This window comes from Halichoerus grypus, chromosome 11, assembly GCF_964656455.1.
Source record: "Halichoerus grypus chromosome 11, mHalGry1.hap1.1, whole genome shotgun sequence".
NCBI classification, from domain to species: Eukaryota; Metazoa; Chordata; class Mammalia; order Carnivora; family Phocidae; genus Halichoerus; species Halichoerus grypus.
In genome coordinates this window covers 17,158,340-17,182,154 of record NC_135722.1, presented here as the reverse complement: position 1 = coordinate 17,182,154, position 23,815 = coordinate 17,158,340, and the positions used below count along the sequence as shown (strand labels likewise).

At 55.2% G+C, this 23,815-nt stretch overlaps 1 protein-coding gene across 1 annotated transcript in view; it reads right to left on the bottom strand.

The window, feature by feature from the left end:
- ALX4 (ALX homeobox 4) overlaps positions 1-22,332 on the bottom strand; it is a 42,198-nt gene extending 19,866 nt beyond the window's left edge. Inside the window, exon 1 of the mRNA XM_036097691.2 lies at positions 21,885-22,332. Coding sequence (XP_035953584.1) covers positions 21,885-22,332 — 448 coding nt within the window. The remainder of the gene's footprint in view (positions 1-21,884) is intronic.
- Positions 22,333-23,815: the final 1,483 nt, after the last annotated feature.

Below are 23,815 nucleotides of genomic sequence, written 5' to 3'. Positions count from 1 at the left end.
TCTGATTGTATCGTGACCTTCCCTAAAGGCTTTCACTGGTTCCCAGAGCTCTCACTGGGATTGCCAAATAAAACACAGGGTGCTCAGTTAAATTAGAATTTCAGAGAAACAATGAATAATTTTTAGTATAAGTATGTCCTAAAGATTGCATGGGAAATACTGACAGAAAAATTATTCATTGTTTATTTGAAATTCTAATTTAACTGAGCATTCTGGATTTATTGTTAGGGTTTTGGTTTTTTTTTTCCCTAAATCTGCCAACCCTACAAATCAGGCTTACTGTGGCATTCATGATTCCCCAGGCAGGACTGACCCCTGGCTGCTTCATAGACTCATATCCTCCCACCCTCCACCTTGCTTCTAGTCTCACAGAGCTGCTTTCACTCCCCCAGAGCGCCACACGAATTTAATAATTATCTATGTTCCACATGGAAAAAGGTTAAAAATCAATCAGCTAAGTGAAGATAAGCCAAGAGAAGAAAACGATAACACTCACACATAAACACACACCCGCGGGGACACATTTTTTCTTACACTTTTTTTTTTTTTAACCTAACACTCTATCCTGGACATCTTTCCATGCTGTTCTCGATTCTTCCATCACACCATTATTAATGGCTGCGTATGATTCCACCACAGGGACCAACTCTGTGGTTGGTCCAATCCCCTACTGCTGGGCACCCGGGTTTCTGATTGAAGTGATAACAGCCCCTCGATGAACATCCTCATAGTTAAATCTTTCATACATCATGGTGATTACATTAGAAGCAGCTCCAAGAACTAGAAAAACTGGATTACATCATGTTCACATTTGAAGGTCTCTGATAAACACGGCCAAACTGCCTTCCAGAACCGTGACACGCCCCTCAGCTACCAGCGTGCCCGCCTGCCACAGGAACAGGGCTGTCCTAGCGTGTTAAAAATCTTGGCCAGTATGATAAATGAAGTGAGATCTTGTTTGAATTTACGGTTTTATTACTTGCAAAGTTGAATCTTTCATTTGTTAGGTTCTTTCTTCTGTGGATTGCTTTTACTGGAGTCCCAAGGTTCCGTGTGAGGATGCCCTTTCTCCCTCCCCGACCCCGGGGTTGGGCTTACCTCTTGAATACTGAATTCCTTGCTTTCAAGTGCTCGTGTCGGGGCCTGTCCCCCACTCGAGTGTGTGAGCGGTTCAGAGCAGGGCGTCCCTGATGCACCGCTGGGGCCCTGGGCTCCTTCTGCCTTTGGGAGCTCTGTACGTCCTGCTGGGGGGTGATCCAGGGCACCTGCAGGGAAGGGACCAGGCCATGGGGCTGGGCTCCAGACCCAGGTGGGCCTTGGTCCCTCGGCTCACACTGTGGTGGCTGTGGCAGCGGGGTGGGAGAGAGGGCTCAAAAACCCACCTAGCCACGGGGACGGGCATAAAGGACCACAGGCAGCCCTGCTGCCTCTATGATCCTGAACAGAACTTCTGGCTTCTCTGTGTCCTCATTTCAACAAGTATTGCCTGACTCCCTCTCAGGGAGTGGGGAAGGGGTTATGGAGGGGCACAGTCGCTGTGGGAAGCCACAACTGAGGAGGACTCACCAGGGGACACGATGCTCAACCACAGGGCGAGGGCCCCGGCCCCCTGCCTGCTGGAAGGTTCTAGAGCCCCACTCCCCCGCTGACCAGGATCAAGGCTGCAGTTGCTCGTCTTGCCACCAGGAGGCACTGCAGCCCCAGTGAAGTTCCTCAGGGTGGAAGCTGGTCCCCCAGGGCCCCAAGCCTTGATGAGGTTTCTAGAAGTCTGCTTGAAGACCAAGGCCCGGCCTGGGAGGGTTGGCCAGACGAGCAGCTATCCAGCCCTACTATGTGTCTGCCACCGTCCTAGCACCCCAAGGGACACAGAGATGAATGAGATGGGTCCCTGTCCTTCCCCACAGAGCTCATTCCTCCTCCAGTTCTGGGGGTTTTCACATTCTTGATTGATTTTAGCCCCCTCAAAATTCCCACACAGGGGCTCTCCTGAGCATCCTCACTCCACGGACGGGCAAATTGAGGCTCGGAGAGAAAGGACTCATTGATGTCCCCAGCCACTGAGTGGCAGTTTATTCCCCAAAGTCGCCTCCCTTCGTGGAGACCCTGGGGAATCCCGGGTCCTCCAGCTGCTTGTGAAGGAGCCCTGTGGTCCCTCCACCATCGCTCTACCCCCCCCCCACAGAAGCTCTCTCCGTTCTTCCCACATGGGCTGGGGGATGGTCTTCTTCTGGCCCAGAGGATGGAGGGGGCTTCCCAGAGCCGAAGAAGGAAAAGAAACCAGCAGTGCGCTCTCCCTAAAAGCCAGTGATAGGGCCTTGGGCTTGACCCAGGCCCAGGATGAAAACTGAGGCTGGTGGGAGTAAATGGCTTGTGTAAGAACCTATAAAGGGTCGGAGGCAGAGCTAAGGTTCAAACCTTCTCTGCGGGGCTGGGACGGGGCAGCTGGGAGACAGGGTCAAGACGAAGGAACAAGACCCAGAGTCCCAGGAAGTCGCTCCTCTCGGCTGCCTCTATAGCAGCCCCAGTATGTCCCGCCTTCAGCACGGGCACTGGATAGAACTCTCTTGAACATCTGGGACCTCCAATGGGGACCCAGGCCTTTTCTCGGGACCTCGGTTTTGGGGTCTCCTCCATCCCCCAGCTTGCACCCCATTAATTCCCCCCCCCAGCACTGAGTCTTGTTTTGCATTCATTCTCTGCTAAATACTGAAGGATTCAGAGGAAGGAGGTGTGTGTTGTGCAACTCACTCTTAAAACAGTGCAGGACACAACAGGTGTGTGTGTGCGCATATAAATCAGCACACGCATGTACACCCAGAGAGCCTGCAAGAGGGACTGAGAAGAACACAAATACGGTAAGACGTTAACATCTGGGGACTTGATGCAATGGGAATTCGGGAAGTCTTGGTACTCTGCTTGTAACTTTTCTCTAAGTCGGAAACTGTGCCCAAATAAAAAGTTTTTAAAAAGAAGAAGTATGTGGATAATGCTGTATCGTATATTTGAAAGTTGCTAAGAGAGCAGATCTCAGAAGTTCTCATCCCAAGGAAAAAAACTTATTGGAACTATGGAAGGTGACAGATGCTAACGAGAGTTACTGTGGTGATCATTTCTCAACATCTCCCAGTACCAAACCATTACGTTGTATACCCGAAACTGATAACATGTTGTATGTTAATTTAAAATCGCAAGGCAGATGCCACCTCTGGGGACGAACCTTGCTTCCCCAGCCCTCTGGAAACCCTCCCTTCCACGGAAGCGACGGGTGACCCAGTTGGAGCACGTGATTTTTCTAGCAGCGTTTCTAAGACCTGTAGGAGGCATATTTTGTTAGCCAAGGTCAAGCTACCGCTGGAACTTAAAAGTAAAAGAAGTACTTTATTTTTTGAGGCCGTTATAATTTCAGCTTTCTTACAAGTGGTATGAATGAGGTAGGTTTCCTTGTACCCAAAAAAAAAGGAACAATAAGAAAGCCACTGACAATAGCTAACACATGGGCGCAAGCCAATAAATGGCAGATGAATGGATAAGCAGACGGCGGTCTCTCCATACGATGGAATAGTATTCAGCCTTAAAAAGGAAGGAAATTCTGACCTATGCTACAACATGGATGAACCTTGAGGACATGCTGATAAATGAAATAAGCCAGTCACAGAAAAACCTCCACTCATCTGAGGTACCTGGAGTGGTCAAGTGCACAGAGACAGAAAGTAGATAGTGGTTTTCAGCGGCTGGGGGGGGATGGGAAGTTAGTGGTTAGCGGGTACAGAGTTTTGCTTTTACAAGATGAGAAGAGCTCTGGAGGTGGATGGCAGGGACGGTTGTACAACATTATTAATATATTTAATACCACTGAACTATGCACTTAAAAATAGTTGTTAATTATACTTAATTAAAATAGTTTTAAGATGGTAAATTTTATGTTATGTGTGTATTTTATCACAAAAAAACTGAAAAAAGAAAAGAAAGTCCCCTAGTCAGTGTCCCTTAGGGCCTTTGTCCTGGCTTCAGCTCACTCTATCCAGGGCTAGGTTCCCTCCACCTCCCAGCCTACACCCCCAAATTCCTTTTCTTGTCCTCTCCTGATACTGTGTCTGGGTTTGCATCTGTTCATGCCCTCATCCTTCGGTTCACTCAGGTGTCCATTCGTGGAGTGCCTCCCCTTGGTCGTGACCTTATGGAGGGGAGAGACAGGTAACGGTGGTCAGTTGTCCCAGGACCCAAAGGGCAAGAGCCCTGCGTCCTGGGCACAGCAGGGTCCCCAAGGAGGAGTGGTCAGTTCTGCTTGAAAACGTCAGGGGAAGCTTCATGACGGTGTGGCCTTGAACTGAAAACCAATGAAGTCTTGGTAAGACCTGTTACATTTTAAGGTAAAACAGGACACTTCCAACTCTCTAGACTAGGCAGGTCCTAATTACCAGGGAGGAGCCTTAGACAGGGGCCTCCCCGCAGGGCTGGGGACAATAATAAAAACAATCACATAATCCCTCTGAGCAGTACCAACCCATCCACTATTTCAGGAAAAGCCCACTTATGATTGAACATGGAACATTACCTCCTGATATTTGCTACAGTGGGGTGGGGGTCTTGACCGCAGCCAGAACTCACACCCCCCTGTTAGCTGCTCCTCAAGGAGACTGGAAGTTTCCCAGCTTCTCCCTTCCAGGTCCAGCCCAGGTCTCAACCCTAAGCTCGGCCTCCCATGGCTGGAGGAGATCCTGGCACCTTTTTTTTTTTTTTAAGATTTTATTTAATAATTGACAGAGAGAGAGAAAGCAGCAGCAGAATAAGAGGGAGAAGCAGACTCCCCGCTGAGCAGGGAGCCCGATGCGGAGCTTGATCCCAGCACCCTGGGATCATGACCTGGCCAAAGGCAGACGCTTAACTGACTGAGCCACCCAGGCGCCCGAGATCCTGGCACCTTCCAGGGGAAAGGGGGCTGGCCAGAGAAGCAGGTATAGCCTCCCAAACTCTCCCCTCCCCCCAGCAAGAAGCCCGAGAGCTCAGGGTCCACACTGGGCCACCCCCCACCTTACAGGGAGGATGAGGAAGCCCTGAGCCATCACACAGCCTGTTAGTGGAGGATCTCCATTTCCTGACTTCAAATCAGCCCTGTGGTCTGTCTGCCCATTGCCCCTCTCCACCTCCGCCAAACCATACAGCCTTGGGCTTGTCCCTAAACATCTCCCACAGAACCCCTCTGAGCCTCCATTCCTCCCCTTAACAGGGCAAAAACCTGCATCCCCTGCACCCCACCCCCCACCCCACGAGAGACGCTGAAATAGCACTTTCAGACCCAAGGCAGGCCAGGCGGAGAAGCTTAGATCCTGCACTCAGTGAAATGAAATGAATGAGAAATCTTCGGAGTCCGACAGACTTGATTTCTGATTCTGCCACTTATTTGCTTCACTCACTCACTCATTCATTTGTTCATTCATTCATTCAGCAACATTTCTGGAGCACAGCTATGTGCATGCCAAGTTCTCGGTGGAGGAAACACAAAGCCCGATAAAGAGCCCTTCCTTCAAAGGCCCACAGTCATGAGGGAGACTGGTTACGGTGTAGGGTGCTGGACAGGGCAGGGGCATCCAGACCAGCCTCAGTGGAGGGGCCAGTCCAGATCTCTATATAGGAAGGCTTTGATTGGAGGGGGTCTGTGGAAGCCGAGCTTTGCTAGCACTTTACATAAGAGGAGGAAATGTCAGTTTTCCCAATCCAGGAAATGGAAGGAGTCTAAAGAAGGTTACAGGGAAGGCTCCCAAGCCACCCGTCGCTCTGTCACCCCTGAAGGGCATGACTTGGCCTTGGGCTGCCCGGGTCTCCTCACCTGTAAAGTGAGGCCCATACGGTCCACGTCCCAGAATGGGTGTGAGCTTTGAATGAAGCAGAGCGCAAGCATGCACATCCCTGCGGGAGACACAGCATTGCCCTCCATCATGGGAGTCCTCCGGCAGAAATTCATACAGTTGTTGTCTGGGGCCAAGGTAGGCCAGGGCAGCTGCAGGAGCAAGGCGAAGTCACTCCGCCTGCAAATGTCCCCTTCCAATCAGGGCCCATTTCCCACATTTATAGCAAAGACTGTCCATGGGCTGGCTGACACACTTGGAACCACTGTAAAAACGAGATGTTAAATTTATTTTGTTTGACATTTACTTAAAACTTTTAGTGTGTTTTAAAGAAAGACACTTCCATAAATACATTTTAGCCTAAGGTACATTGCAATGTGAATGCATAGCCAGGAAAGGAGAATGGGAATTCTAATCACTGCACTGATCATGAAGTTCAGGTCCGTTGTGAACGACTTATAAAAGCCTCGCTTCCACGGACACTCTTGGCGACATCTGGCCTCTGCAGGCACCCCAATGTTTAACTGCTCAAGAATTTCTCAGTGGGAACATCCAGTACCTTCCACCCACTGTATCATTGGAAAGGCATCTGGGGTGGGCAGTGGCAAGAGGGACCATTCCAGAAATGTACCACTTGGTGCTGTCACAGAGAGACTAAGCTCGCTGATTCAGGGCCAGGTCGGGGCCCCTTCTGCCTAGTGGGCCCCAGGTCACCTTCCCAGGCCGGTATCACCTCCTCCCTGTGGATTCCCTGCCACACCTTCTTTTGAGCTTCCCTAGTGGCCCCTACTAATTAAATCGCTCATCACACAGCATTGCAAGAGAAGATGGGCAGCCTCCGTCATCGGATGGACCCGCACCAGAGGCAGGGACGGCATCTTGCCCTGCTCCCTTACCCTTGATGCTCCCCAGCAAACAACCTGCTGCACTGAATTAATCTTGTTCAATAACCGAACAGCTCAGCCTGCGCAAGGACCACGTGGGCCTACTGCAAATTTGCTTCTTTCACCAGGATCAAGCGTTCTCTTTCTCCAAATGGGTTTATTCAAACCTAAAGAATCATTTATAAGCTGAAAAAGCCAGAAGACTTTTCTCCTCCTGGATGAGAAAGGAAGACTAATGGTGGAAGTAATTGTAAGCCTGCCAGTTAGAGTTTCCTGAGATGGATAGAGATGGGTGAGATTATTCAATCTCAGCTTTAAAAAATTCCACCTTTATACCTATCAAATGGTTAAAATTTCAAAACTTCTAGAACATGCTTGTATCTAAGCTATTGGTTAGGGTTTCCATCTACGTGGCTGGGATTTGGAGTAGGTAAGTTCCAAGTGTTTTGCCCATCACATACAGGTAGGTAAGTATAAATAATCCTCAATATTCCGATATTTATGTGTTGGTTGGAGAACGGTTCTTTCATTGACTTTTGCTCATCTGGACTGAAAAAAGTTTTCAAATAAGTCTCTGCTTTAAAATGCGTGGTGTGGGGGCGCCTGGGTGGCTCAGTCAGTTAAGGGTCTGACTTCGGCTCAGGTCCTGGGATCAAGCCCCATGTCAAGCCCCACTTCAGGATCTGCGGGGAGTCTGCTTGTGTCTCTGCTCCTCCCCCCGCTCATGCGCGCTCTCTCTCTCAAATAAATAAAATAAATTTTAAAAATAAAAATAAAATAAAATGCACGGCATGCACCTTCTACCAAGAAAACCTTAATCCGCAGAGGATGTGTGACAAGTTCATCTCTTTTCCACCTGTTACCCCTTCTCGGGAGAATGAAGCATCCCATAAAACAATGAGAATCTACTTTGTGTGGCACAAAACTGACTTCTGTGGATCTTCTCCGAGGGGCTGAGTCCTGTGGGGCTCATGAGGTAACACAACGGTCAGGTACACGCCTTCATGTGGGGGAAGCCCGGCCCTCGCTGTTAAAGCCCACCCACCTGCCTCAGCTCAGGAAAGGTTTCTCCAGGTCAACTCTTTCCCTCTACCCTGGTCCAGACACTGATGCTGAGCAAACAAGGAGGCTGTTCCACCTGTGGTCAGTCATCTGTCATGAGTTCGGAGGGAGCAGGTGCGGTTGGCCCCTCCTTCCTCACCCACGGAGCTGCTCCCACACACGGGGTCTCGAGCTGGGCTGGCCTGATTCTGTGGAGGACTCTGGAAGTAGGAGGGAGATGGGGCCTGTGTGGTCAAGATCTGTGGTCATCACTGTAGTGGGTGAGGGGAAGACGGTGTGCTGTATACTGAAAATCCACCCCCAGGCGCACCCCACTCCACAGCTGACTGAGCTCTCCCACGTGCTGGATTGTGTCCGATGGCCACAGAGACATGACGTCACCACGGCCAAGAGCATTAACCTTAAGGGCAGAGGAGTGGAGAAGAAAAAGGCCCTTTGGCTTCAGGAGATCTGGGCTCAATTCAGGCCCTTGGGCACCTGGCCCGCACTGGGTCTCCCCTTCTTCATCTGTAAATTAGGAGTACTAATACCTCCTGAGGGGGTTGAGTGCAAGATCCCAGTGCAGGCTTGGCCCACGGGCGACGCTTACCACCACTCCCTTCATCACAGATGGGTGTGCGGGGGCCCAGAGTGGGTGCAGAACCTCCCTGACAGGCCCTGAGCCGGACATCTTCTGTGCCCAGCCCTGAGTCTATGCAGGGATGAACACGCACAAATCCTGCCCTCGGGGACCTCCGGGTCTGACGCAGTCGGATGAGCACAGAGAACAGACTTTCGGATGGGGAAGAAAGAAAGTCATGCCCCAGCTCATGACGCCTGGGTGCAAGGTCCAGCAGCCTGGGGAGACGCGGGCTGTAGGTTCTGAGGGGCCTGGGGGTGCCCTCCTTCTCCCTCCTTGACCCTTGCTGCCCCCATGTTAAGGCCGACGGCCAGCCCCCACCCCTTGTTTCACTCAGCCATATTTTAAAGGATTTTGTCAACCACCCGGTGTAGATTCAATGATCATTTGTTCACTTTCCAATTTGATGTATCCAAGTCAACTGTAACTGCCTGTCAAAGTTTCTGACCAGCCTGACGTAGTCAGGGTTCCAGCGAAATCCTGCCAATAATAACAGCTAATATTTACTGAGCACTTACTCTGTTCCAAGGACTGTTCTAAACTCTTTACCTATATTACCTTATGTAATTCTCACGGTATTCCTAAAGCAGATAGTATTCTCCGCCTCACCTTACAGATAAAGAGGCTGAGGCAGAGAGGTCAACCAGTTTGCCCGAGGCCCTCAGCTGCACAGGCTGACACCTGTTCCCACGCCCTGGAACAGCAGCGTCCCCAAACCAAAGGCATCTAAAGCTTCAGGCTGCCTGGGAACCCCATGGTGGGCTGAGCACAGTTTCTACAAGATTCCAAGAATACTAGAGAGCGTGCCTGTTCCTTGTCTTTGGACAAGCAGTTGGGAGACCAGGCTCAAGCAGGTGCCTGTCTAATCACTGGGGCCGGGGAACCGCAAGGTAAGAAGCACAAGGGAGACCCCCCTCCTCTGCTCTACAGCCCCCTCCTCTCTGGTCACCTACGGGGGGACCAGAATCATTGTCTAGCCTGGAGCCTTGGCCCCAGGCTCTGCTGTTCACTGGTCAGCACTTGGGATGGCCGGGGTGGAGGCCAGGGAGTGGCAAGTGCCTCTCATGGGACTCAAACAGAAAATAGTCAAGATGCAGGGCCAACAGCATGGAGCTGGTTTGGGGTAGATGGGGGCTTCCCTCCTGGAGTTCCTCCCTGCTCCACCAGGAGGGGGCACTGGGATCATCTTACTGAAGGAAGAGGTCCCAGATTTGGGGCTCTCAGCAGTGGCCCAAATGGTATGTGGACCCTAAGAGCACATGAGAATTTTCTCAAAGGCCATGTCCTCACAGGAAGGTCAGCTGACATACTTGGGGCTCCTCAACAGCCAGGGGCCTAGCCAGAGGCCAAGGACATAATTCTGGCACTCTTGCCAATGGCTCTGCCCTACCAGCTGCCTTACCAGCTCTGGTTCCTGGAAAACAAAGGTGTCCCTGAGCTGGATCTCTTTGGCTGGTTAGTCATTAGTTTGGAGGCAAGGGGATGGACAGGACGACTTTTGAGGTTCCCCACATTCAGAGATACTGGACTTCACCTCAGAAGGCCATGCCTGGGACAGACAGACAAACCAATGGAACAACATAGAAAGCCTAGAAATAGACAAACATATGGCCAACTGATTTTCGGCAAAGGTGACAAGACCATTCAACAGAGAAAGGGCAGTCTTTTCAACAAATGGTGCTGGGAAAACTGGATACGTAAATGCGAAAAAATAAAGAGTTGGATCCTTACTCAGAATGGACCTCAACTGAAGAGCAAAAACTATAAAGCTCTTAGAAGAAAACACAGGGGAAATTCTTCATGACGTGAGCTAGTGATGATTCTGTGGATGTGACATTGAAAGCACAGGCAGCAAAAGACAAAAATTGATAAACTGGATTTCATCAAAATTAAAATCTTCTGTGCATCAAAAGGACACTATCCAGAGAGTGAGAGACAACCCACAGAATGAGAGAAAATATTTGAGAATCATGTATCTGATGAGGGATTACTATCCAGAATATATAAAGAGCTCCCACAGTTCAACAACATACAAACACGCAACCCAACCCCCCAAATGGGCAACACACTTGAATCCACATTTCTTCAAAGAAGATCTACAGGTGACCAGACACAAAAGGACAGCTGCTGTGTGAGTGCCCTTCCATGAGGCACCTAGTCCTCACCGAATGGTTCACTTAAAATGGTCAAAATGGCAAACTTTATATTTTTACCACAATAAAAAACTACCCCTAATTCAGCAAGAGATTTTGAATTTTTAAAAAGGCCATCTGAGTAGCACAAAGAACACTCAGCTTGGGATCTTGGCTTCTCGCTGCCTTGCTCAGAGGCCTCCAGGGGCTTCTCTCAAGTCCAAATCCTTCAGCAGAAAGCCAATCGCGCATTGGGCTTTGCGCCTGCCATTCCTCAGGCCCCATCTTGCCTGTGTCCAGCGCGGCCCCCTGCACACCACAGGCTCGCTCGTTCCCAAACACTGCAGGTACTTTCCCAACTCAAAGCCCTTGTTCCTGCTGTTTTCTGGGTCAAGAGTGCCATTTCCAGCTCCTTCAGCAGGAGCCCCTCTTCAGCCTCCCAAGTCAACTTCAAATGTCCATACCCACAAAGCCCCAGTCCATTTACACTTCCCCTGGGGACTCTAGCTTCTGCACATCCAGCTCCCTGAGGTTCGGGATCAACTCACTCACAGCCAAATGCTCCACGCGTCCCTGATGCGGGGCTCAAGGCTGTGGGGATTTGTGGGAGAGGAGAAGCTCTGGCAGCACACTTCTCACAGGGGTGTTTACACCCAATTCCCTCTACAAAGGGGGAGGAGGGAGCCCTCCGCCTCTCCGTCCACACCGTCCCCCTCAGTGCCTGGCGCACTGTAATCATGGCTGCCACCCACCCCCCCAAGTGCTGTCTACACCCGAGGCTCAGGTCTAAATGCTTCTTCCTGTCTGGGCTCTGAGCTCAGGACAGCATCCTTGCCAGAGCAGAGTGCTGCATCCTGTGTGTGTGTGTGGGGGGTCTCTGAACCCCAGGGGGTAGGGCTGAGGAGATGGGGTACTCAGGCAGGAATAGTAGCAACTCTCAGGAGGGCAGTACGAGAGGACAAGGGGCCCAGAATGGGGCAGGCAGGGGTGGGGCCGCAAGCAGGGGGGACCTAACACTCACTGCAGGGAATGGGGAGACCTGAGGAGGACAGTGGGGAGGGGAGGGAGGTTACCCATCTCACTGGAGCTGGCCCTGGCTGTGGCAGCTGGACCCTGGCTTGTGACCCCTGAGGTGACAGCCAAGGGGAAACAGTAGGGCAAAGGGGTGTTCCTCCTACGGTGGAGGCTGAGAGGACTCAAGGCTCATACAAAATGGGGCTACCCAAGACCTCTCTGCTCCCTCACCCCGCGCTCCACAGGGATCCCTGGGGGAATAAACTGTTTCCCACCAGGGTGCAAGAGGACTGGAAGTTGGGTTTTCATCCCAGGCCTGGGTTCAAAGGGAGGAGGGAAGAAGAGAGAATGGAAAGATTTGCCCATTATTGGGCCCTCCCATGGTCTTCAGCTCCACCCTGCCCTGAGCAGAGTTTCTGGCATGTTCCTATGGCCTCTGGAAACTCAAGGAGGAATTCCCTCATACCAGCTTGAGGTCCCTGTGTCATGCCTGCCTCCCCCCCCCCCATTCTCACCATAGCTCGGCAGGACACTTGAACAGGTGAAGAAGCCATGCCCAGGGTCACAGAGTCAGGTCTAGAACTCTGACCTGCCGGGCACCAAGCCTACCCTTGACCTCCACACCCACCGCATCCCCAGATGTGGGGAAGGGAAGAGCTCTTTGGAGGCCATATTTGTAAAACCCAGGCTTCCAATCTCATAGGATTAGGGTGGCCTCAAGTCTGGTTAGGATCATCCTACAAAAGAATGCCTTTCAGGCTCTCAGGGCCTTTGGCCATCAAGAACTTACCTTCTCCCTTCCTAGCAGTCCCACCTTGGGAAGGTACTCCAGCTCTTGGAATCTGTTTGCATCCATGAAGCAGGGATGGCAGGAGGATCTATCTCATGGGACAGCAACTGGGATTCAATGAAATCACCCTTGAGATTTGGTACGCTGCCTGATGCACCCACCGGGGCAGGTAAATGTGGATTGTCACACGGTATCAGCAGCGCAGGGGTTTTGCCCTGCCAACTCAAACCCCCTTTCGCCTCACACTCCACCAGACTCACTTCATTATTGTCCCTGCCTTGCAGATGGGAAAATTGAGGCAGGGAGCCAAGCCCAGCACGCCAGACTGGCCCCTTTGGCGGGTCAGACTAACTTTCCGCTCCCAGAGGGGCCTCTCTCAGTACGATGAATCAGGCAGAGTGGTGGGGCCCAGAGGCCTCCCGAGGATCCTGGAGGGACCAGCCACCTCTCTCCTGGCGCCTCGATCCCAGGCCTGGAACAGCACAGAACCCAAGGGCTTCAGAAATCATCTAGTGCCGGGGCGCCTGGGTGGCTCAGTCGTTAAGTGTCTGCCTTCGGCTCAGGTCACGGTCCCAGGGTCCTGGGATCGAGTCCCACATCGGGCTCCCTGCTAGGTGGGAAGCCTGCTTCTCCCTCTCCCCACTCCCCCTGCTTGTGTTCCCTCTCTCGCTGTGTCTCTCTCTGTCAAATAAATAAATAAAATCTTTAAAAAAAAAAAAAAAAAAGAAATCATCTAGTGTCATGCGGGGGTTTTATAGAGGGGAGATCCAGGCCCCGAATGGGGACCTGAGCCAGATGGGAACCCATGCGGCTGGATGGTGGGGCTGCAGACCCTGCGAGGGAGATCCATGGACACTGAGGGGCCCATACACCTGGGAGAGCCCCAAAATCTCCATCCCCCACTCTGAAACCTGATCAGAACCCCCACCTCTTCGCCATCATTTGCAATATCCTAGTGCCCTCAAGGGTGGATAGTGTGAGGGGGTGGGGCTCTTAATCCTTCCCCAGCAGAGAACTTGACCCTGAAGGCACACTACCTCTCTGCACGCTCATACCCCCCACGCTCTCCTCCCTCCTAGGCAGGACAGGCCCAAAGGGCCTCAGTTTGCAAATGAGAATATTGAGTGGAATCGTGGAGATAGGGGAGTGTTCTAAAGGCACATTTCCGTGGCAAAGCCAAGACTTGAACCCAGACTTGCTCTCTAGAGAAGGCGTGGAGGGAGAAAAGGAGGAAGGGAAGAAGCAGCCTCGGGCTGTTCAGCTACCAGAGAAGATCCACCTCTGTAACCTCCGATTTCCCCCAACCTCTCTGAGTCCTCCCCTTACTGGGCGAGGTTAGGCTCACCTGGGAATGGGACAGGAGGGGGGAGGACTTCTCATGAGCTGCAAGCCCTGCGGACAGCCCTTCCTGCTACGCACGCCCCACAGCCTGAGTCCAGGCTTCCGCATCCCAGTACCAGCCCCAGTAGTACCAGCCCCAGTGAACTGGACTTGCCCAGTACTGATCTTTCTACCACTCCAGGCCTGAAGGCTGGGATCATGTCTTGTGCTTCTCAGAATCCCCCACAAGGCCTGGCACAGTGACAGGCAAAGTTCGGTGAGTGATGAGTAAGTAGAACCAGCATCTCAGTCCCCCTGTCTGTGAAACAGGACATTTGAGCCAGCAGACATCTGGCGTCTCTTCCAACACTGGGTGGGACAACCACCCCAACACTGTGACCCATTGTGTGTGGTGGGGGAGAAGCAAGGCTCCTGGACGTGACCAATGCCCTGGGCTGGACCAGTGGCTGTCCCAAAGAAAAGAAGATTGGTTATGTGGCCTCAGCTAATTCCCTCAGGCATGCACCCGCATGGTTTCCGCCACTCAGGGAAGTAAACTTGTCCTAGGGAGACTTGCAGAGATCAGGAGTCCCAGCCGAGTCACAGGTGGGATGAGTCCCTGCAATCCCACAGGGACCCCCACCCCCCGCCCCCAGCCCAGGTACTCAACTTTTGCCTTGAATCCCCAGGTTCTCAGGGTGGAGCCCGCCTTTTTTCTCAGGAGCGTGGGGCGGCAAGCACCTGCCCTATTTGGTGCCCACAGAGAGTGTGTGACTTTTTGGAAGGGTTACAGCAAAGGAAGAGAGTGGATGAGCCCAGCAGATATTCCCCCAACCCCTTCCTCCCCCACCCCCAGCTGTGGAAGGAAGAAAACCCAGCTGTGCATTCTGCCTTCCCACTAACCGGGCTGCAGGGCTCCATTTCTCCCTGGGTCTCAGTTTGCTCAACTGCTAAATAGGATCTGCAATGTGCATAAAAATGGCACCCATACTGGTTTCTCTTCCACAGTGAGCTACACAGGACAGAGGGTACACTTGAGAGCTAGAGGCTGGAGGAGGTCTCTTTGTGGTGTGGGTGGGCTGGGTGGACCCAGTCAGGGCCCCAGGAAGACTCCAGGACTCCACGTGGGACTCTCCTGCCACTCACTGAGTCAGCCTTCCTGGGGAGCTGGGACCCGTGGCTGGGAAGGCCACAGGCTGTGAAACACACACGCTTAGTCACTGTCTCCCCACAAGTGAGTCTGGCAGCTGAGGCCCTGTGTGCCACAGGGGGCCCCGAGGGGCGTTCCTAACTCGCACAGGTGCCCCCCTAACACGCATGCAGCTCCCCCACACGGGGTACAACGGGCGCAAGCACGTCTTTCACGCAGGAGTGCACATCAATTAGTACCCGTGGCCGCACCCTGAGACACATTTGGACCGCAAGCCCCAGATCCAGTGAGTATGGGCGGGACACACCCCCACTGAGTTCATGCTGTGCTCGTGCTCATAAAAACCCCCCTATCCATGCTCAAGTCACACTCTGAATGAGACACCAATTCTCCATTCATCCTTCTACTAGCCAGTAAACATTTATTATGCCCAAAGAGCTTCATCTGGAAGGACCTAAGCTATAGGATAGCAGACAAGCACTGCGTTCTCCTAGGAGGAAGTCTGGCACATAGTAGGTGCTCAGTAAGTGTGGACATAGGTACCATGAGTGGAGATAGGGGACATGAGCAGACGGGAGGGACCAGGAACCCCAGAGCCTCAGCTTGAGCCTGGCCATCTGTGGGCACGAAGACGCTCCCCAGTTGGCTCCTCTCCGTATTTAAGTCCAAGCCTGGAGTCTAGAACCTGCATTCAACCAAGGCCCTCCAGAGCCACCAGCCCGCTTATCCTGGAACTGCTGCCCACGTTGTCCCTGTACCCCCTAAGCTCACCTCAGGGAACCCTCAAGACCCGTTTCTGCTTCCAGGGAAGCGGGCTGAAGGCGGGTCCAGACTGGTACCTTCGCAGAAACCCCTAGAGTGCCTTTGGAAATTGTCCAAACTCTTGCATTTCACAAATTCAGACCCAGGAGGGGACGGGGAAGGGGCTTTCCCAAGGCCACGCAGGGAATAGAGAACTCAACGGTGGAGACCCGTGATCTGTCCTGGATTGGGCCCCCTGCCCTGCACGTGTGCCACGCTGGACCTTAGCGTCCTCACCCAAACCTTCCACAGCCTCTCAATCTTCGCCGCCAGGGTGCTCGGAGCACAGGGAGAACCAGCTGCTCTGCCCCGGCCTGGGTCGCCGGCAGTCCATCTGCAAGGGCCTTGGGGCTGACGCCCACCCTCCGCGGCCCCCAGTTTGGACGGAGAATCTGCTCGAAGGCGATCTGCTTTAAGAATCCAGTGAAGCGCACACCCAGCTCTCGCTCTTTCTGGAACACGCAGCAGGGCCGGCACCCAGCAGCTCCGAGCGTCGGTACTCAAGCACGCCCAGCGCGGTGGCCGGGGAAAGACAGGTACTTGGCCGGTGGTGGCGCCTCAGTCCCTCCCTCGCTCGCTCTCGCTCTCTCTCTCTCTCTCTCAGACACACACACCCCGCTAGTATTTCGCAGTAAAACCCTCCTCTCCAAAAAGGCATTTTGGGTGCAGTGGAGCTCCGTGGTGATAATTCTATCTGCCTCTGGAGCTAAAATCGGAAACTGCCCGCTGCCCCGCATTGCCACCCAAATCCCCAGCCTTTTCCTCCTCGAGCCTCCCCTCAGCCGAGCCTCAGCTCCCTTTCCACCCACCCCCCTGGTGCTGGTGGTGTCTGCGGGGTGGGATGGGGGGTAGAGAAGAGGTCTTTGGTAAGGTGTTGGAATGCCCTGGGCCCGGGGGTGTGTGGGCGGGTCTGAGGTCCCCAGGACACCCCCCTGGACACATAGGAGGCTTCTATCCAACCACTGAGTCAGCTTTTTTAGGAGGAGAATGGCTGACCAGGCTACCTTGACCCCCTGTACTGGGTGAGGAAGGAGAATCTTGCAAAGAGGTGGGGGTGTGGACCATTTGCACATTTGTAGACCAGAGAAGGCTGGGGGGGGGGCGGTGCTGCAGCTCCGGAGGGGAGGTCCCTGGGGACCACGAATAACTGTGATCCCAGATGAAGCACCAGCCTGCGACTGGGAGGGATTGCCGGCTGGAGAGAGGTGCATCTTCTTTCGGCAAAAGGGCACTCTTCGGAAGAAGGGCCTCTTCTCACTAGTCTAATCCAGAGCCAACAAAGGTGTGTGGTGCCCAGGGCCCCTGAGCAAGGGGCCCCGGTGTCCTAAACTCTGAATTCACTGAGCAGTATCAGCACGGAGCTGTCTTGATTTCCTACTCTGATGACCCGCCTTGTCACTTTATCGACGCCCGGGAACCCCATAGCTTGGGGAGCATGTGGCCAGATGGCGCCTGGCAGGCGGTGTCCAGAGGCACAACTGGGCTCCCACCGCCCCACCCAAAACAGTGCCTGGGCCTAGGTGGGGCGGGGGGGTGGTGGTGGTGAGGTGTCTGGGCAGCAGGCTTCGTTCGGGGGCAGGGAGCTCTCTCTAGCCAAGCACTCTGTCGCAGCCCCTCTTCCCTACTCCCGTTTCCTTGCAGCAAAACCAAGCACCGCCAAGCCCGGTGGCTTCCCCATTCCCGGATGCCTGGCCTCGGAGCCTCGGGCGCTCCCGGCAGTTTTCCCCGCCTGCTGCTTCAGGCACCCCGGTCAGCGGAGAAGCCCGAACCCAGACTGAGCACGCGGGACTCCAACCTCCCCTCACCCCCACCGCTGCGAAGGCCACCATATTTCCACTTTGTATTCCAATTTTCCATCAAAACAAAGCCGCGCGCGCAGAGCTGCAGGAGGAAAGCGGCTGAGGCCCAGATGAAGGTACATCCCCGGAAAAGTATGCCCCGCTGCTCTCCAAAACGAAAGTCCTTAGGGACTTCGGGAAAGGTTATGCATGGTATTTTAACTTGTTTTCCTACCTCGGCTCCGTTTTGCAGCCTGTCCAGCCCGGGGCTTCGGGGAGTCCGGACCGGGACAGCCTGGCCGCTGCATCGAGGTTTCTGGTGCAGCGGGTAAGTAACCTCGTTTTCCAGTCCGGGTGGTGCAAATGTCCGGGCATACAAGGTCACCCTGCTCAAGAAACACCACCGTCGCAAACGGGGGTGGGGTCTCCGGCTCTCCGAAGTCTCTTCTGAATTTTTCTTAAAACAACTCACCAAAAAAAAAAAAATTTCCCCCCAAATTTTCGGGTATATATATGCGTCTGTATTGTGATTCCGGTGGTAGTTTACAGAACAGTTCTTCGAACTTTCCACTTAGCTGTGTACTGCACTGAACATAACTTATAATAAAAAAAAACTGCAAATCGATTGATTTAAAATACTAAACCTTTAATCCAGGCCTTCTGTTTTTCTATTTAAGGTCATCCGTGTTTAGGCCAACTGTTCCAGCCCGCTGACGGCTACAGAAATTAACAAAGTACAACATTAAAAGCATTTTCCTTCTCTGCCCCTCCTCCAAAAGGGACCCGGGTCGGCAACAGCACAGCTCCCAGGCTGGAGTTTTCTCTCGATCATCCTACAATCACCCGGGGGCTCTTAACTGCTTCTTCTCTCCTGTCCGTTTCTCGAGGTCTTATTTTGGGCTTCTCTTATGCAAAACCACACGCCGGTTCTTTGACTAACTTCGAATAGGACCCAGGCGGGGTTTACACATTTGGTGGTGTATGGACTGTGTCGGTGCGGGGGGAAATAAATACCCTTAGCGTTCAAACACTGCATCTAATTCGACAAATCAGGACCAGCCCCTCGGCGGCGCCCCAGGGGTCTCCGGCCCGGCCCGCGCGTCTCGCGACCTCTGAGCTGTGAGCGCTTCTTTGGGGGAGTGGGGGGGCACGTGGATGGCAAGGTAGCCAGCGGCTAGCAACGAAAACCTGCGCGCACCGAATCGAAAGCGAAAGAGAAGGAGGGGGCAGAGCTGCTCCCCGAAGCTTCCCGGGGCGCGTGGCCGAGACCTGGGGCAGCGGCGGCCGTGGGGGGGCTCGGGGCGGCTGCCCGGGGCTCGGAGGGCGAGGCGCAGGAGACCTCACTCTGGCGACGAGGAGGCTCTTTGTGCGGTGGAGAAACGTCGGGTCTCCAACCTGGCGTGTCCGCTGGGGCCCATGGGCCCAAGGACGGGCCAGGAACCAGCAAGGACTTCGCAAGGCCGAGGTGCGCCCCGGGAGTCCGGCGAGATGGTGACTGCAGCACGCGCGAACCGTGGGGCACGTTCCCAAACTCGCAATCATCTCCTGCACCCGGAGGGGACTGCCCAGTCGGCTTGCTCGGCGAGCTTTTAGTACTGAGGGGGAAACGGAGGCCCAGGAAGGGGTAGGGACGCCTGCGGACTGAGAGGATTTCTCACCTCCACTTTCGGCAGCTCGGGGAAGAAGGCCGGGCCCGCGGGGACTGCAGGCGGCTTCCCCGCTGCACGCCCGCTCAGCGTGGCCCTGGCGCAGCCCCCCCAGGCCGGGGCTTCGCTCGCCCAGGGGCGCTTGGACGCGCCGGGAGTGGCTCCCCGGGCTGAGGTCCCGGAGGAGGTCTCCGGGGCCTCGCCCCCCATTCGGTGCCCTTCCGCCGATCCAGAACGGAGCTTCCAGCCCCGGGACCAAAAGAGCCGGGAGGGAGGTTTGCAAGGTCCAAGCTACCTGCAGTCAGATCGCGGGAGCCGGCTTTTTCTTTGAATCCCATTTACCCCCTCTTGAGTCCACATTCTCCAAGTGTGGGAGAGAACTGCCACCAGTGTGTGCCTCAGTTTCCCTGCTTGCTGGCCGCCCACAGAGCCAACTCCAGAGGCCCTCCTCCCAGCTGCCTCTGTAAAGGGCACAGCCTAACCTCTTGGTGCCTTGGTTTCTCATCTTGGACTTCATGTGCCTAATCTTTCCGCAAGGGCCAGAAATCTCCTCCTGGCCCGGGAAGCTCAGCTGCTAGGAGAAGAATAAACAGAGCTGTTTGTTGTTTGTGGCTTTGCCCTGAGCAGTGCCTCCATCTCAGGCAGCAGGGGAGTGGTGGTCCTGTGGCTGATTCTGGGCCTCCTTTTGTCCCAATCTGCAGCTTAGGGCTTTGCCCAGAGCAGGGGCAAGGGCCTGCCCTGTCCTCAGAATTGAGTGTCTACAGGTTCCCAACAGCACAGAGGCTTTTGGTGGAATCCTGGAGGAGACCAGACTTTTGCTTTCTTGGCGTGGGGGGGGGGGGCACTTACCACCCACTGATGCAGTTACCTCTATGAGGAAAAGGGCCTTTGAGGAGTCGCTTGCTCAACCGGCTAATGCAAGTTAGAGGAAGGGCCAGGCCGGTGTGTGGGGGCCCAGCAGCGCTCTGAGACAGTGCCCAGAGGAGGCCAGCCCTTTCTCTCTCCCTGGACCTGAAGACATCTGCCAAACAAGAGGTTGGAAGCAGCTTGGCACCTCTTCTTATGTAATGTCTCTTCCTCTGCAGAAGCCTCTTTGGTGGATTTCTTTAAAACATGAAAATCCAGTATAGTGGGAGAGAAAGCCTATGAGGTTCCTGGCTTTGCACAATGGACCTCCACGGGTCCCTCAGTCTGAGACTTGCTCTCACCTAATGGTCCTGGCAACAGGGACCAGGAGGGGCCTGGGTAAGGCCTGGAGGAGGGAGCGCGAGTCTGCAGCCCTGGCAGGCGGGTGCCTGCTGACAGGAGCTGACAAGCCCTGCCTGCCCGAGTGGGGAAGGAGCACCTGTGTGGGGCCGTGGATGTCTGTGATCTGAGTGCCTGATCTCATTCCCACAGGAAGGTGGAGAGGAAAGGCGGTGGAAGTGGGGAAAGGCCACTGGACCTTTCTAAATCTGCTCTCAGTCCTGTCCTGTGGGTTTGGGAGTGTGTGACTATGTGTGAGGCCACATGACTGAGTGTATTTAGTGTGTGACTCTGTTGGCTCATGAGGAAGAGGTTGTGTGTGTAGTCAAGTGTATGATTGTGCAAATGTTTGCATCAACAACCACCTAATGAACTAGTTGTGAGCCTCTGGAAAGCTAGTTTGAATATACGAAAGTGTCTGCCATGGGCTGTTTTCCTAAGGCAATTCTAGCCACCAAGGCCTCCACCATGTCCCATGTCTGTCCCCAGTCTTGGTGTCTCTCCATCCAGACTGGACCAGTGCAGCCAAAGCCATCGCTGTGTCAGGACCAGCTCATCTCCAGGGCCCTGCCTGAAGGCCAAGGCCTCAGGGAGAGTGTATCCAGGGCTCCCAGCCCAGGAAGATTTTTCCCTCCCTTCTGGGTTTCTCTCTTTGCCAGCTTGGGGCTTGTCAATCCCGATTCAGTGGGCGAGAAGGCCTAGGTCCCTGAGCGGCTCTGGCCTCAGGCTGCCCTTTCCTCCATCATGGTTGCTAAGCTCTGGGGGCCCAGGCCTATGTCCTGCCTGCGAGCTCAAGGGGGCTTGGAGGTCATTTAGGCCTCGGGTTTCCCTGTGGGCCCAAATCAGGACCCAGAAGCTTCCCTCTTCCCCCAGCATTGCGCTGCCTGGAACTCTGCAGCTCCCTGCCTTCTCGCCGGTCGGTCCTAAACCATTGTTCCGAGGCCAGCCGCGTCCCAGGTTCGCCGGGCGAGAATCGCTCCGAACGCCAGCCGGCCTGCCTCTCCCCCGCGAGCCGCGCTTGTCGGGGGGTGCGTGTAGGGGGCGAACTCGGGTCCTCGGCGGCTCCAGGCGTCTGCGGCCCCGCACCCGTGCGGCGTCCCCGACCCGCGGCTCCCCGGGCGCGCTCAGCCTGACTGCGCTCCGGGCTCCCGGCGGGCTCGGCACCTGCGACGCTCCCACCTGCAGCACCGCCCGGGGAGCCTCCAGGCCTGCGGGGAGCGGGGCCTCGGCAGCCCCGGAGCCCCGGAGCCCCGCGCCCGAGCGCCGCGCCGCCACACTTCGCCGCCGCACGCCCCGAGCCGGGCGAAGCATCCGCTTCGGAGGCGGCCCCGCGAGCCGCGCAAAGCGAGCGGTCGGGGGAACCGGCGAGGACGGGGAGAAAACAAACCCCAGGGCGGGTTTAACAGCCACAACCGCTCCGAGCCCTCGGCGTGGGGAGACGAAGGGGGCCGGACGGATCCCACGGTCCCCTCGGAACCGTCGGCGCCCGTTTTCCGACCCAGAGCCACCCGCGGCGCGGCCTCGCGCCTCCCCGGCCCGCCGAGCCCTGCCTCCCGCCCCCGAGCCCCGGCCCCGAGCGCCCCGCACGTGCACTCACCGTAGCAGGGGACCTGCAAGGCCGCGTTGTGGCCGCCACTGCCTTCCTGGAGTTTGAGGCTGCCGTCCGGGGGAGTCTTGCAAGCGCCGCGCTGCAAGTAGAGATGCGGGGGCTGCGCGGGCGGCGGCGGCGGCGGCTGCGGGGCGGGCGGCTGCGGCTGCGGCTGCGGCTGCTGCTGGAACTTGGTAAAGGAGCCCCGCGCCCCGGCGCCGCTCTCCAGGGGTGCCGCCAGGTCCTGCTGCCCCGCGCCGTAGCGGGCCCGGCTCTTGGCGTCTCCGAATCCCTGCCCTTTGGCGGCGGCCGAGAGGAAAGTTGTGCCGAACTTCTCGCCGCCGGGGTATGCCCTGAAAGGCGAGGAGCCCTCCCGGCTCTGCGACACCGGGCTGTAGTAGGCGTCCATGGCAGCAGCCGGCGACTCGCAGTAAGAGACGCAAGTCTCAGCATTCATGCCTGGCCTGCGCGGGCGACGGGCGGGGGCGCGAGCGAGAGCGCGAGGACGCCACCGCGCGCCCTGCCCGGGAGTTTGGGGAGGCGGGGAGGCGGTGGCCTTGCGCTCCGCGCGGGCCTGCTCGCTCTCCCTCCTCCCTCCACGTCTCTCTCTCTCCTCTCGTCTCTCTCTCTCTCTGTCTCTCTGTCTCTCTCTCTCCTCCCCCCTCCTCCTCTCTCTTCCTTCTCCCTCCCCGCAGCTGGCCCAGGGAAAGAACGGAGGGCTGTAAAAAGATTCAGATGTTTCGGAAAGTTGACCAGATCTCCCAAAGCCTCTTAAGATTTTTGAAGTGGGGGTGAAAAAAGAGGGAGAGTGAATTTTTTCCCCCTGACTCTCTCCTTCCTTCTCTCCTTCTTCCTCCACCCCACCCCCTCCTCTCTCCCTACTCTCCTAACACCGCCTGCTCCTCCCTTCCTCTCTCTCACGGAGATGCTACTAACTCGCTCGCTGGGGATTAAACCCGGAGGCGCCCGAGGGCCTTTCCGATTCTAGGCCGGGTGGGAGAGGTGACCCGGCCCTAGGACTCCCGAAACTAGGCTGAGAATGGCGGGTCCAAGGTTTGGCCCAGGGGAGGGAGGCAGGCAAAACTTTAGGGACAGATTAAAAGAAAGAAAAAAAGAAGAGAAAAGAGAAAAGAAAAGAAACAAAAAATACCTAACAGGTTTTCACTTTCAGAGTCAGAAGGGTCGCTAGCCTCCTAGTGCAGTCCTTGGGACAATGACCTTCGAATTTGTCGGCACAGCTTTGGGCCTTCCCACCAGTGCCTCTTTCTCTGCTTCCAACCCCTCTTCCCCATTCTCGGTCCCTCTACGAAATTAGCACACACCCAAGGCGGTAGCCCTGTGCTCAGCCACTTTCCCGTCTAATTAACTATTTCCCTCCCCTACATGGGTGCTGGGGCAGGGTGTCGAGGGGCCTGTGTGCGCTCAAACACCAGAGGAGCCCTTGATGGGCCAGGTTATGGAAGCTTTAGAGCTCGGTCCCCTCCCTCCCCTCCTGGGACAGAGCCGCGCTCTCCTCCCATCTGCACCCAGCCCAGGGGGTTTTCGGTCCGCGGGGTGGAGAGCGAGGAGTTTGGAGACCTGCTGGCTGTGCCCTGTCGTCTCGCTGTCACCTGCTCACGGCTTGGGGTAAGGGTGAGGAAGCCTTTTCTCTCTCTAGACTCACTGTCTCCCACTGTAAAACCGATGGCTTGGATTTGACGGGTTGTGGTTTCCCTCGGCAGTGCGCGCCTCGGGGCACTGGGACCAGCCACAGCAAGGGAGAAGAACTTTTAGGGTGCGTCCAGCCTTTTCCCCAGGGTTGGTCATCGATTGCGCCGCCTCACAACAACTGTGAAGGGTGGAGGTTGGGGTCCCCAATTTTAGATGAACAAACCGAGGCTCAGAGAGGTGCGGTCATCTGGCGGGGGCCCGCCTTGGAACCCATGCTGGGGCTAGTCCCT